Source organism: Idiotropiscis lumnitzeri, chromosome 19 (genome assembly GCF_059441095.1).
Source record: "Idiotropiscis lumnitzeri isolate Australia: NSW breed Sydney's pygmy pipehorse chromosome 19, RoL_Ilum_1.0, whole genome shotgun sequence".
In the NCBI taxonomy this organism is placed as follows: Eukaryota; Metazoa; Chordata; class Actinopteri; order Syngnathiformes; family Syngnathidae; genus Idiotropiscis; species Idiotropiscis lumnitzeri.
Genome location: NC_142409.1, coordinates 3,422,410 through 3,436,012, shown reverse-complemented (window position 1 = coordinate 3,436,012; position 13,603 = coordinate 3,422,410). Strand labels below are relative to the sequence as shown.

General features: G+C 41.1%; 1 protein-coding gene across 1 annotated transcript; it reads left to right on the top strand.

Annotated features, from left to right (window-relative positions):
* The first annotated feature begins 579 nt into the window (after positions 1 to 579).
* skida1 (SKI/DACH domain containing 1) lies at positions 580 to 5,451 on the top strand. Its single transcript, XM_088283204.1, has one exon. It carries the CDS (start codon positions 831 to 833, stop codon positions 3,057 to 3,059), a length of 2,229 nt encoding a protein of 742 aa, XP_088139330.1. The 5' UTR covers positions 580 to 830; the 3' UTR covers positions 3,060 to 5,451.
* Positions 5,452 to 13,603: the final 8,152 nt, after the last annotated feature.

Genomic DNA, 13,603 nt, shown 5'->3' with positions numbered 1-13,603 from the left:
AGGATAAGTAGGTCAATGCTGGAAGCAGTGGGGACAAAGCACGCATGAAAAGCCAACATGAGTAGGATTTGTGGAAGCTAAATTGTAAAAAAGGAGCTCTGCCATCTTCGTGGTTTCAATGTGTGTATTTTAAGAGGAAACCAAAGGGAAAGCATTGTAGTCGGAAGGGGCAACATTTGAAACACCGATATATTTTTATCGTCTCTCGCTCCCTCTCTCTCTTTAAATATATCGTGGTGATGATTATGAGTGATTTACTGCAGGCTATGGGCGATTGTAAAGTGGATGTGGGAGCTGGTGGGTGGGGTTGGAATATCATTTTTATTGCATCACCTGTCAAGAGCAACCAATGCGCATCGAGTGCATGAGCATTAATTGATGAAGGTGTCTCCCGACTGGCGCACCTCCCCTTCGCTGTCATTTTATTTGTGCTGCCACAATAGCAGCTGTATTTTAGCTGCCTTTCTCTCTCTCTCTCTCTCTCTCTCTCTCTCTCTCTTTCTCGTTCCCCTCCCCTCACACAGAGCCCCCCCTCCATCCACTCGCTGTTTTATTCCTCTGGCTGAGGCAGTTGTGCACACCTTCCTCTCGCTCTGTTGCCGACCAGAGGGGAGTGGAGCCGGTAGAGGCAGGTAACAGCAAGCCGCCCCGGCTCGGTGGATGCATCCGTCTCATTCCTCCGCCATGCCGGTCAGCGTGTGCGCCGAGTGGATGCAGCCGTCTCTTTCCACCTGACAGTCAGCATGTCAAAGTTTGGTGTGGAGATATGAGCAGGATGCCTTGATTAATCCATAGTCGGGATTAGAGCATTTGGAGTTGATCCACAAAACATGGGAGACCTGGAGTGTGGCTTTGAGGAAATGCAAGGAGTTAGATTGGGATACCTGCTCATCCAAGGCAAACAGATGTTTGCTTTGTCTCAGGTTTTCACCGAGCTGCTCAAGAACATTCCACGCACCACCGTGCACAAGCGCATGGACCACCTGAACGTGAAGAAGCACCACTGTGACCTGGACGAGCTGCGCAAGCTCAAAGCAATAAACTCCATCGCTTTCCACGCAGCCAAGTGCACGCTTATATCGCGCGAGGACGTGGAGGCGCTCTACTTCTCCTGCAAGACGGAGCGAGTGTTAAAGTCCGGCACCAACAAAAGTAAAGCCTCGGCGCGTTCGACTGGGGATGGTCTCGCGTCCCCGGGGCTCCTCCATGCGGACGCCGAGCTTTGGCAGAAAAAAGTTTGGTTCAGTTTGCACGGCGTGCCAGACAAAGCGCGCCGGGGAAGGAGAGAGCCCTGCGACTCCAAACTACCTCATTTTTACCACAAAACCCACGGACGAGATTACCGTTCGGCTACAAAGTCCACTCACAGACACTTTAAAAACTATGAAACAGCCAAGCTGCAAGGGAACCGGGTGACTTTCAGCCAGCGACACTCGTTTTTCCGGAGCGCTCCCGCAGCAGCGCTCCAGTCGGCCATGGCTGCTCAATCCAGGCTGTCTCGCGCAGCCGGCGACCTTCATCACAAAAGGAAGAGGAGGCGCGAGGGGGGCGTCGGCAGGGACGGCGTAAAACACCCCTGGAGGAGCAGACAACACCAGCATGTCCCGCCGGTGCTGCTCGTACAACCCAAATCCTCCGTTACGCATCGCACGGCTTTTGATGCCTTCCAACTGAGTCCAGATTTCTACCTTCACCCTCATGAACTCGAACCAAGCTTCCCGGAGAGCAGCGATACTGAATCCAGTACCTACTCGGACCGAGCTTTTCCCGATTCGGATTTCGGTTCTGGCTTCTCCACCAGCAGCAGTTCTGAGGAAGAAGAGGAAGATGACGACGAAAGCCAGTCTGATAGTACAGAGGTCAGCTCGGATGAGGAGGAGGAGGAAGAAAGCTCTTCTCATTCAGACTCCAGCTCCGTATCTAGCCGGGTTTCGGTTCAGAGTATCCGGTTTAGGCGGGCCCGGGTGGGGACCCTCGCCAAAACTCTTAACCCTATACAAACGCCTTTGGTTCTGCAGCCCACTTTTCATTACAACAACCAGCAGCAGCATGACAACTCACCGCAGAGCTATGTTGCCACATCTCACAAAACAGAGCGAGGACATGAGAAATGCGATTTTAGGAATAACTCTGGTTCCAAATTTCTCTCGGTTATTTTCACCGAGAACGGACGTGATAATGCAAGTTCAAATACCGACTCACAGACTGAACGCGTCCGCTTCGAGCCACACGAGAACAAGGCCTTCTATGCATCACGCAGGACATTGGCGTGTCCCATAAACGAACACAGTGGCCGGGACAAAGACGCGAATTTCACCGGACAAAGACTGCCCACTCCGCCCAAGAAAATCAAGACTGAGACGGAGGAGCTTTCCGTGACGGCGTCTCCTCGTTCCGAGAGCAGCTGCAAGGTTGCCAGGACGCCGCCCCTGGCTCTCCACAAAGTGAAATTAAAAGTGGAAAACTGTCGCGATGAATATGAATACCATAGCCAGGACGACGCAGTCAAATTCAAAGTGCCACCGATTAACACTGAATACTCCCGCTACACAGACGCACCAGTGGAAGTGAAATCCGCCGAGGATACCCTCAATGTGGCCCCAGCTTGCCCCTTCAGCTCGCACGGATATAAGAACACCCAGGACCGACTCGAGGACGGGGAGACGAGGAATACAAAGTGGAGGGCTGCAGAGCTGGGGGCAAGATCCAGGCTTTCCAGGGCGCAATCAAAACAAGCCAGGGTCACCAGGGCTGCCTCCTCCACCTCCTCCACCTCCTCCTACCCCAGCGAGGAAGGCTCCGCGGAGAATTTACCGAGCCGACGTAAACGCAGCAGTGTGAACACGTCGACGTGCAGCGCCAAAATGCCTTTCAGCTTCATGGCAAACTTCCCATTTTCGCCGTCGCTGGTGGTTGGCAGCGACGGGGATCTATGCCCCGCGTACTCCCTCAACTCTCTGAGGGGTCCCGGGCCTCCCCCTCCATCTCACCCAGTGTGGAGTTGGCAGCCAGGCGGACACATTCTCCCTCCCCCACATAATCACAGGACTGCGAAATAGGCCTACTGAGCAGCGGCAAAAACAAAACAAAAAACAAACACACAAAAAATCCCAGAACCTCATCCCGTGCGCTTTTAACCCCCCCCCCCCACCTCGTGTAAATTTGTTTTCAAGGTTAAGACAAGAGGAAAACAACACGGGAAGTCAGTTTTAAAAAACGCCCACTGTGAGGCCCTCATATGTGGATTTATAAATAAATATATATATATATATATATGTATATATATATATTAAAAAAAAGCTACCAGCCCTAAGTTCTCACGGCTTGACTTTTTCAAAATGTTTTTTCTGCTTATTTTTCTCGACCTGTTGGATTGTATTACTGTGCCAGGGTGTCTCTGGTTGGTGCTTTGTCTGAAAGTTGTTGAAAATAGAAATCCTTAAAATGAGGATATACTATTTAAATCAAGCGCTGGTGAATTGAAAATCTTATATCAGGGTTATTCCATTATGTGCCACTTTTTCTATACCTGAAGCTGTCTTTTCCCGTTCTGATTGACGTGCTGACCACAACGTCCCAAAATGTTCCAAGCATTAGGAGTTATCAAGTTTTGCAATGTCTGTATATCACAGTTACGCCTTTATTAGATTTGAAGAATATTCATAGAGAATGTGCTGGTTGTTGGGGGATTTTTAATGTCTCTTTGAGTGTGTGTGAACTTGTTTTCTTGTTTGATTTCAGTGAATTATGCCCACGAGGCCCTGATAGACACAACTCAAGCCTTATGTATAGAGACAATCAAAAATAGAATGGGGAAACACATGTCATCATGAAAAGGCTGAGATTAATCACGTGATCAACTACATTTATCTTTCCATGGACACATGCGAGTGGCCAGTCGCCACAACGCCTCGACGTTCACAACAAGACCTTTGGAATATATGAGGCGGAGTATATTTTTGGGCTCAGTGTAAAGGGGGGCAGCCCAAGGCCACTCAGAAACAAAGCGGACAAAGCACAAGAGAGCAAAAAATGCACTTTGTTACTGTTTCGGGTCCTGCGTCAGCTGTGGGTGGCCTGATCAGAATTTGAAAATATACAAAGGTTGCATTTATACTTTTTTAAAAACAAGAGCCTTGTTAGTTTACTTATGATATGATTTGAAATGACTCTACCTTTTCATTCAGGATTGAATCTGATATTAAGGTTTCTCTTTGTGAAACCGCTTTTCATTAATCTGATTCAGGGTCCAGTTGGAAGTCCATTTCCCCGTGAGGGATACAAAAATCACTCCATTTTTAATGTAGCTTTATTTATCAAAAACCCTAAATGTAACATTTTGAGTATCAGTGAATGTAGTGACTCTAAGCTGTTTGTGTGTAGCTCAAATTTCATCCGTTAAAGCGTCAACAGGCACACCTCTAAGCGCCAGGAAACACATGGAAATGCGGTTGCATCTATGCGTGTGGTGCATGTTTTGAGGAAATGTCTAAGATGTTATAATTCAGGACAAGGACCTGCTAATTGGCAGGGGTTTTTTCCTCGTGAAAGAGAGAGGGATAGAGCAGAACCGGTGAATGGCGAGCACCCGCACAGGCCCCCCCGGCTGTGAGTGACGTCAACTAAACTCAGCAAAAGATGGCTCTCATTCAGATGATTGTATTTAAATGGTGATTGTTTAAAACTGCTTTAAATCAACATATGGTAAATGTTAAGCTGCATGATTAAAGCCGGCAGTGCATTTGAAGGGGCATTCTCATGAGGCCGGAGTGACAATTCAAACCTTGAGCCCTATTTCCAGCCCGTAAACTGGCTGTTTGAAAATGCTTTGGCCCCGAGGTGCTACATGAGCAGGCCCACGGATAAAAAAAAAAAATTGCAGGAAAAGGGTGGAGTGCGGTTGGGGGTTTGTACACAGTCGAGACAGGGGGTGGTGGTGGGTTGCTGTGTTGCAAGAGCAAAGCTTTCAACCTTTAATCCGCATGTCAAAAGCATCGGCTGCACGGCACAGGAAGAAGAGGAATAGGCTGCACCCAAATCGCCCCCAACACACACACACTCATACCCCCCTCCACACACACACACACACATTTTCTCACACGGGACCCACAATGCACAGTGCATGGACAGAGAGGGTGGTCATGGTCTGATAGTCCACTGACACTGACGCTATCATTGTAAACAATATTGACTAATGAAAATACTCTTTAGCCTCCTCATATTCCTCAGTCATCGACATTTTTTTTTTTGATAAATACTTGAGGTCATATTTTTTGACATGGAGTTTGAAGTCACTGGTTGTTAAACGGAATATTTATTTTTGTGAATTTTCTAAGGTTTCTTGTATTCATACTTTTTTTTTTAATTTTTGGTTGTTTGTTGTTATTGTATGCATATATACATTTTTATATATGGGACAACTGCACTCAAAATGGAAACTTGAACAGTGGATTTCTTAAGCACTTTCCTTTCTTGTTTTTTTTTTAATTATTAAACATTCATTAAACGCAACTGAGTGTAACAATATGACTGTTTTATAAGATCAATTTTGACAAAGAAATTGGTATCAGGAAACAGTGTTAAGAAACATATGGCCTGTGGGCCAAATACTGACCATGAAAACATTTGACCAATCGTGCCATGTAATCCTAAAAACAATAGAACCTCAATGACACTGTTATGGGTGGTACTCAGAAAGTCCGGGCCAATGGTTAGACTCGATCCGGATGTTCAAACACTGACCATTATAATCAATCACCAGATTCCACTGCTTAAAATATTGCAAATATACTACAGATATAAAATAAACAACATGACTGAGATTTGTGCTGTTGTTTGTGTGAATATATTTGGAGTGGTGTAAAATAACTGTCGCCACAACTTCCTTTTCGTGACATGGCAAAACATGCTTTTAATAAAGAACCCCATCCTTAAAATGCATCAGTGTCATAAACAGATGTTACCAATAATTAATTCAGTCTCACGCTGTCCAAAATGTGATAGATAATACGTTGCGAGAAACAAAAATTACGGTTCCTTCTGTGTGCACGAGGTGTTGACAATCTGGTTCAGTAATGTACTGTATAGTGTATACTTCCACCGGAATAGCTTTAATAAGTTGAACCAAAAGTTCAATGTGATCCATGCAAAATATTTTAACATTTTTCAAAAAAATAAAAATTTTATTGAACATTGACAATTAAGCTACCTGTCAATTGTGGGCTTCAGTTTTGTTTGTAGCACACATTCAATAATAGCTCAATAAATATATATTTTTTCATATTTCTGAGCCTGAGTATGCAGGATTGAAAAGGTGTGTACATCAGCTGCAGGCATTTTGTATTTTGCCAAGCGATCAGCTAATAAATTGTGATGTCCATGTTATCTTCCAGTGTGACAACATGGCGACTATTGTTCATCATTCAAAGGTAATTTTCTATTGTATAATTGTTAATTAAAAAAACAAACAAACAAACAAACAACTGGATATCTTTGTATGGCAGCAGAGGAGCTGTTCAAATCTAAAAATAATTCATTTAATTTTTTTTATTGACACAATGGGAAGCCACAATAGTCAACAATCTCTTGCAAATAAAGAACTGAGTGAACTATATATTTTTTTATTCAAAGCACATTGCAGAAAGTTCTAAGTATATGTCATTTTTACCTGGTTTTGAACTGGTTCATTTTCCAGCTCTTATATCACACTGGACCATACTTTCTGAGAAACACCCGTATAAGAATACTTTCATTTTTTAGACCTGGGACATCAAGAATTATCACAAAAATAAGACAGAAATTTCATAATAAAATAGAAAGTGCTGCTTGAGGCTCCACTCTTGCTTCACAAAAAGGGACGTACCCCATGTAAAATAAGAATTTTCCACAATTAACAGTTTGTGGTATCATGGCAAATTAAACATGGAAAACATTTTTATTTTAGGTCAACGCTACTTACATACACGTACACAAAGTGGAGCACGTAGTCAAAAAATGTGTGAAAACATTTGACCAGACTTGCTTTACATGCCATATTGACATGGTGTTTCATTGAAGAATGGCGCTTGCTCGCACTCTCCGCGGTGTGCTCCAAGCCAGAGATCCCCGCCATGCAGGCAGCCTCGGCTCGCTGACCGAAGTCCAGCTGAGGGGCCCAAATACAAGCAGAGTCAAGCGGCTAAATTCCAGTGCGGATTGGGAACCAGCAGACTGTAACTCAATAGAATGAAAAATAATTGAACAATGAAATGATTCACACTTTGAATTGATCTTTAGGATAATTAAACGGAAAGCTGTCACATTTACGTTTCATCCCCCAACTTAAAAATATGAGCCGGTTATTTTACATTCACACGATAATTATGTAATTGATAAAAATGTGGCGTGTTGAAAGCACATGAAGGTTTTGTGTGTGCGACGTAAAGCATGCTTCAGCTGCAAGCAGCTTGTAAAGAAAAAAAGCAATACGCGCTTGTACACACTTTAATCGGCATGTGTATTTGTTTACCATTGTGTGCGTGCAGTATGTTTAGCAGCAAATAATAATAATTAAAAAACACACACACATTGCATGCCAGAAGTGTATTAGAGCTTTATTCGTGAGGTGAAATTTTAAGGTTAAAAAATTTATAATTTACAAAATTATTGCAAAGACAAAAATCTTGTAAATGAATGTGTGTATTTTATTGTTCGTGCTTGCAACGTTGATTTAATGTTGGTTGGTCAACTTTACGAGACTTAAACTGCAAGACTACGTGAACAAAAAAATATATAAAAATATATGTTCATTTATCATCATGGAATAATTATTCGGTGCTGCGTAATCGGTACATTGCACTCATCTGATCTTTCATGTAGCACCATAAAGTTCCTTTAAAGTTATTGGCTACTATTTCTTTGCGTTTCCATATCACCCCAATCGAGCTTGAATCAGTGAAGTAACCGCGGCGACTCGCTGGATGTTCCCCGGCTTCCCCCTTCAACTGAGCAGGATCCAGAGGGGACTCGTGGTGACCTCATGTGTGGAGGATGGTAACGTAAAAAAATAATAATTATATAAAATAAAATAAAGTAAAAGCCCCATCGCCGGATTTGCTTTCCTACCAAACAACTGCTTAGCCGCATGTCAACATGCACATTATCATAATTATTTAAGTGGCTTCTAAGCACCATTTTATGAATAGACTCGTGCTCCTCAAGCTTTATTCAAATGCTTTGAGGTTAAAGGGCTGAAAAGACCCAAGCAGGAGACGTGGGGTCTTGGGGGGGAGTTTTGCCCGGGAGAGGAAGAGGAAAAGCAGCGTGGAGGGCTTCTGCTCGGTCATGGAGCTCAATTGCATTTGTTCAGGCTTTTCTGCGCATTGCAGCCAAGAATCCACCGAAGACTGCAGAAGATGTACACGTTGTGTCCGCATTTTATCAACAACAATCAATAACACTGAATTTAGCAATTTCTTTGACGGTGTTTTATTCCAGTAATGTGTATAAATGCGATTCTGCCTTAGTTCAATAGCTTCTACATCACAGCTCATGAATTATTCATCAGGTTTAACGAGAATTATTTATACACTGCTACGCCACAATTAAACGCATTACATACATTTTTATGTGGATTGATGTCAGTTCGAGGAATTTAAATCCGAATTCAATCATTCAGTGTAATGAAAAAAAACTGCTTTAAGGAGATCCAGAAATGCGATTTTATACGATCGAAGATATATTCGTAAAAGAATTGAATTGTAAAAATCTAATTGAATGACAATATCTAAAATATATAATATACGAACTATGTTTAGAATATGAAAGTAAATGACTTAAATATCTTTTGTTTTATCTTTTAAGAAAGAGGGGAAACGCATAATCCTACAGGCAACCTATTTTATTATGGATTTGTTATTATGATTAATATTATTATTTACAAATTTGGCAACAGGGACGCATCACCTCTCCTCTTCTGTCGAGCACATTTTTTCTAAAAGACAAACAATTCTAAAAATAAAGAGTGTTTTTAAAAAGAAGATTAACCTTTAGCCGGGATGCAACAGTTTTAATTTGTATCATACAATTCCAAAGTAATCCAAGCTATTTTTGGCAAAAGCAAATTTCCCTCTAATTAAATATTACTGACGTTTGTCAGATTTGATCAGTTCCATTGCCTGCAAGCAAATATCTCCTTTTGTGAGATGACAGGTCACTTGAGAGCATTAGGCTCTATAGAAGGATTTGAACACGGCCACAAGCGGCGGTGACCTTTCACCCTCCTCATACCAGGGAGTTAGGAACAGACCGAGGGTGTGGGCAAAAAAAAAAGAAAAAAGAAACAACTCCAACCAGGCAGGCAGTAGTAACACCTATGTTACGACTGAGACTTATTGATACATGTAATTCTGTATTATTTAGAGTTTAGGTCGGGAAAATATTTTTTGGGGCACACACTTTCTTTCCACAATACTTTTATTTTTTATTGTATTATCATCGTGTGTGAGCGCGCGCGCGCGTGTCTGTGTGTGTGTGTGTGTAAATTGTAAACTACATATACAATAAATGAATGCTTTTCTGACTTCGTCAATCAAAATTGAGCACGATTATATTTGTCTTGGCTGTACTTTTGACACAGATCTCCATATCATTATTTCGTACAACATGGTCTTTGTGGCACGATGACGTTGAGTCAACTTTAAATCACCCCAATACATGACAGTCAGGCCTGATCTTGTAGATCATTGATTAGCAATCCACATTTTCTCACTTCTCTGCAGTGAGGGCCACATGTCAAACGTCATCTTGCTTCAGGGCACGTACACACAAGGTGGGAGATAACATGTGCCGAAGACTGACCTTTTTTTCTTTTTTTTAATTTGAGTGTATAGGGCACATTCTTTGGGGGTGAAGTTTGTGCGCGATAAAGTTCCCGTAGCCAACTTCTTTCACCCAAAAAATCCAAAAAAGGATTCTCACTCAGCTTAGGCTTTATTTAGGCAATGTTTAGGAGGAAGTGGGCGTGTCTTGCACATTTTGTCTCATATGAGTTTAATCCTTATTTAAAAGCTTATCATGGATAGTTTTGAAATAACCAATTATTTTGGTTATTTCATTAGATTTCTTTGCTCAACTGCTGTGTCTTCATTAATAATGTGATTTGGGCTTGTTTGGAGTGTAATCTGAGTGCAAACAGCCCCCACCCCCTCAGGGGAAAAGGGCATTTGAATAAGTATGTTTAATGTCACAGGAGGTTCAAGACTTAACAATAAGAATGAGCATCTAAAATATACATTTGAATTGGTTTAAGTGAGACGCTAATAATAAACCTTTATGTCTAATATTTCTTGTATTTTCTGATTTTAAATTTCAGTTTTTGAAAAATCCGCATAGGCCATTCAACGGATGTAAAAAAATTTGATGCAATGATCAAACAAATGTTTACTGCACATTTACAAACACAATTACAGACACACACGCGCACACACTCGCACGCACACCCCCACGCACACACACACACACCCACCCGCACACACCCTCGCACACGCGCACACATTCTTGGGCTATTTATGATTCCTAGGCAAAATTCCCCACCACTGTTTTTTTTCTTTTCCTTTTTTTTTTGTGACAGATTGACTTTGAAACTTGCAATTTAATTGTATTGGCTGAAGAACCCCCCCCCACTCCGAGCAAAATTCCCCTTCTGAAGCCTCTGGCACAAGGGGAAGAATCAGGTGTTGTTCTTTACTTTTGCAATAGATCATCATGTCTAAGCAACATACATGACCTCGCTGCGGTCATGTTTCTATAAATTGAGCATACTCTTCTAGGGAGTTTTGTCTTGTTGTAATGACGATCTGTTGATCAGGCAGGCAATTATTCAGTTAGCCAGTTTTGCACTTGAGTTCATTATTCACATTATTAAACAAGTGGACCAAAGAAGATTATCGAAACAATATTATCGCCAGAAATTTGCAAAAAGTATTTTCAATATTTTTCTTTAAAATAAAAAATCAAATTTACATGTTCTCACCCTTAATATATATGCATGATCTGCCACCTCTTTCTTTTCTTCTTCACATAACAAAGTGTATGATTATATTATCAATCAGAATTCATTAAAATTGGCAGTTATGATGTGATTAAATCTCCCTTAAGGATCTCACTCAGTCTGTTAATATTATTATATATTTTTTTATTACTGCCTTTGTAGTTTCTCGGTTGTCCAGTTCATGGTGGAAACTGGATTTTTTTCACCTTTAGTCCAAAAGCTTATTCAGTTCTAAGTTTCAGCGTGGCCTTTTAGATATGTCACACCTACAATTAAGCGTTTTTGGATTCAAGGTGAAACTTTTATTGACAACAAACCAGGAATGTCCAGTTGCCGCGATTCAACGTTTCTAGATCACAGGAGACTATAATACGCAGCTGTTCAAGATCTTTTTCGTGTCCCCCAGAGGAATCAGATTTATTTTATAGAATCGTAAAAATGCATGGATTTTCTCCGAGCACTGCCGTTTCCTTTCATATTCCAAAAACATGCATGTAGGGTTTAAATGAAGAAATTGAATATGGGTGTGAATGATTGTGTCCAGCGATTGACTGGAAACAGTCCAGGGTGCACCCAGCCTCTCACCCGTGTGGGGGAGGCTTATATAAAATGGATCCATTAATATGAAAATAATCGACTTGTTTTATGTTTGTGGTTTGCTCAGAGAAACACGCGAGGGCAGATTTTTTAAAATCATTTTAGTATATTCTCGAAGGCAATTTTATGAGTCATTACAAGTTATTTTAGAAGGACAACTGGGGAGTAATCCAAAATGAATCAAAAGTAAATTAAAGTACATGAAATGTGTATTTTAAAAAAAGTTGTTATCTTTCAATTTAAATTTAGCAATGGAAAACATGAAATCGCATTTTAAATATCACATCATATTCTCTATCGGGTTTTAAAACGTCTTTAGCCTCTCACACAGACTATAAACACTCCATTCAAAATATAATTTTTACGAACAAAAAGGTCAAATAAAGAACATTTGTTTTAGTTTTCACCATCTCTCTGGAAGAAAAACACGCTGCCACCATTGATTTCCACTCACGTTCTCCACCACGTTTTAAATATTTCACTGACACCCCAATTCATCAATTTAACTAATTTAAAAGGTTTAAAGAAGGCCCGGGGGGCTTTGACGCACCAACACGCCTAAAATACAATTTAGTAAAGGTGTGTGCGTGTGGAAAACGTTTTAGGTGTGATCCGTCACATTCCCCACAATTGGGATGAAGAATTGCTGGGAATTTACCAACAATATTTTATCATGTTTTTACAATTATTTTTATACAACCCAAAATGCAGTGGTAAAAATAACCCTAGGTGTTCTTTTGGTTTCATTATTCGAGCAAGCAAACCTGAACATTTATCGTTTTTTTAGTGGAGGTAAAAATAGAAAGAAATGCGCGTTAGTCCCACGTCTGGGTTGTGAGACAGTGTGATTATTAATATAAAACGAATTCACGCAACAATGCGAATCTTCCTTATGAAAAAAGGAGAGAACGCGGGTTTGATACCCAAGGTTGGTGAGTTCGTGCTGGTCTAGACGAGAAAATGATACAGTCTCACTGCGCCCTCTGCCGGCAGTCACGACAAGCGGTCTCAACTCTTAAAGGGGACGTCTGGGAAACCGGAAGAATTTTTTTAAGGTGGACTGGGAGAGTTAACTGAAAGACAAAGAGAAAAAGCTCTTTATTTATTTATTTATTTAACGATGTTTTTGCAAATGGCTACTTTAATTTTTTTTCAAACACTTTACTCAAAATGAACATACTGAAGGACAAAGTTTTCATCTGGTTGGTCCACCTCACCTTAAGGTTGACTGTGAACTATGAGGTGAGAGAATTGCATTGATCTGTCCTCACTTCAATCACATAATTGCAATAAATTCATATTCACCTTGTAATTTTGCCCGTGTTCGTTTGTGTGCGCGTGTATTTGTCTATATTGTATAAAATAAAAGTGACTTTCAAATTAAATTTAGTTACTGCTAAAAATACATATGTATGTGTATACCCAGTAAGTATAAGCATTATAAAGCATACACGATCTATGATACCTGTGACATAAGTGGCAACTTATATTTAAAACAGTTAAAATTATATATGCACTGTAAGTTTGTGTATAATAAAAGTTACTGTACAATACACACACACACGCACACACACACACGCACGCGCGCACCCACACACATACCCCCACCGCCACACACTCACATAACTACATACATAGCCTACACACATTTTTAATTAAGTAGAAAATAAATGAGATGTTACATGGATAGACCAGAACGTGTGAGTAAATATCAAGTTCAGAGTTTAAAAGTGATCGTGAAGTACACACACAGAAATAAGATGTTATTTCCTACAAGTGATTGTGTATACTGCATTTGAGACGTGGTGAGAACACCCCCAGCCCCCCTTCACATTGGTCTCTCTCTTCACCCGCATACAGTTACTTGCGGGTCCAGTCACCTGGATGTCCCTCCTCTTTTGCTCACCATCCTTCCTTCCTATGAGCTGCACTGAATGATTGCCGAAGACATGCATTTGGCTCTCATTAGTTCATACC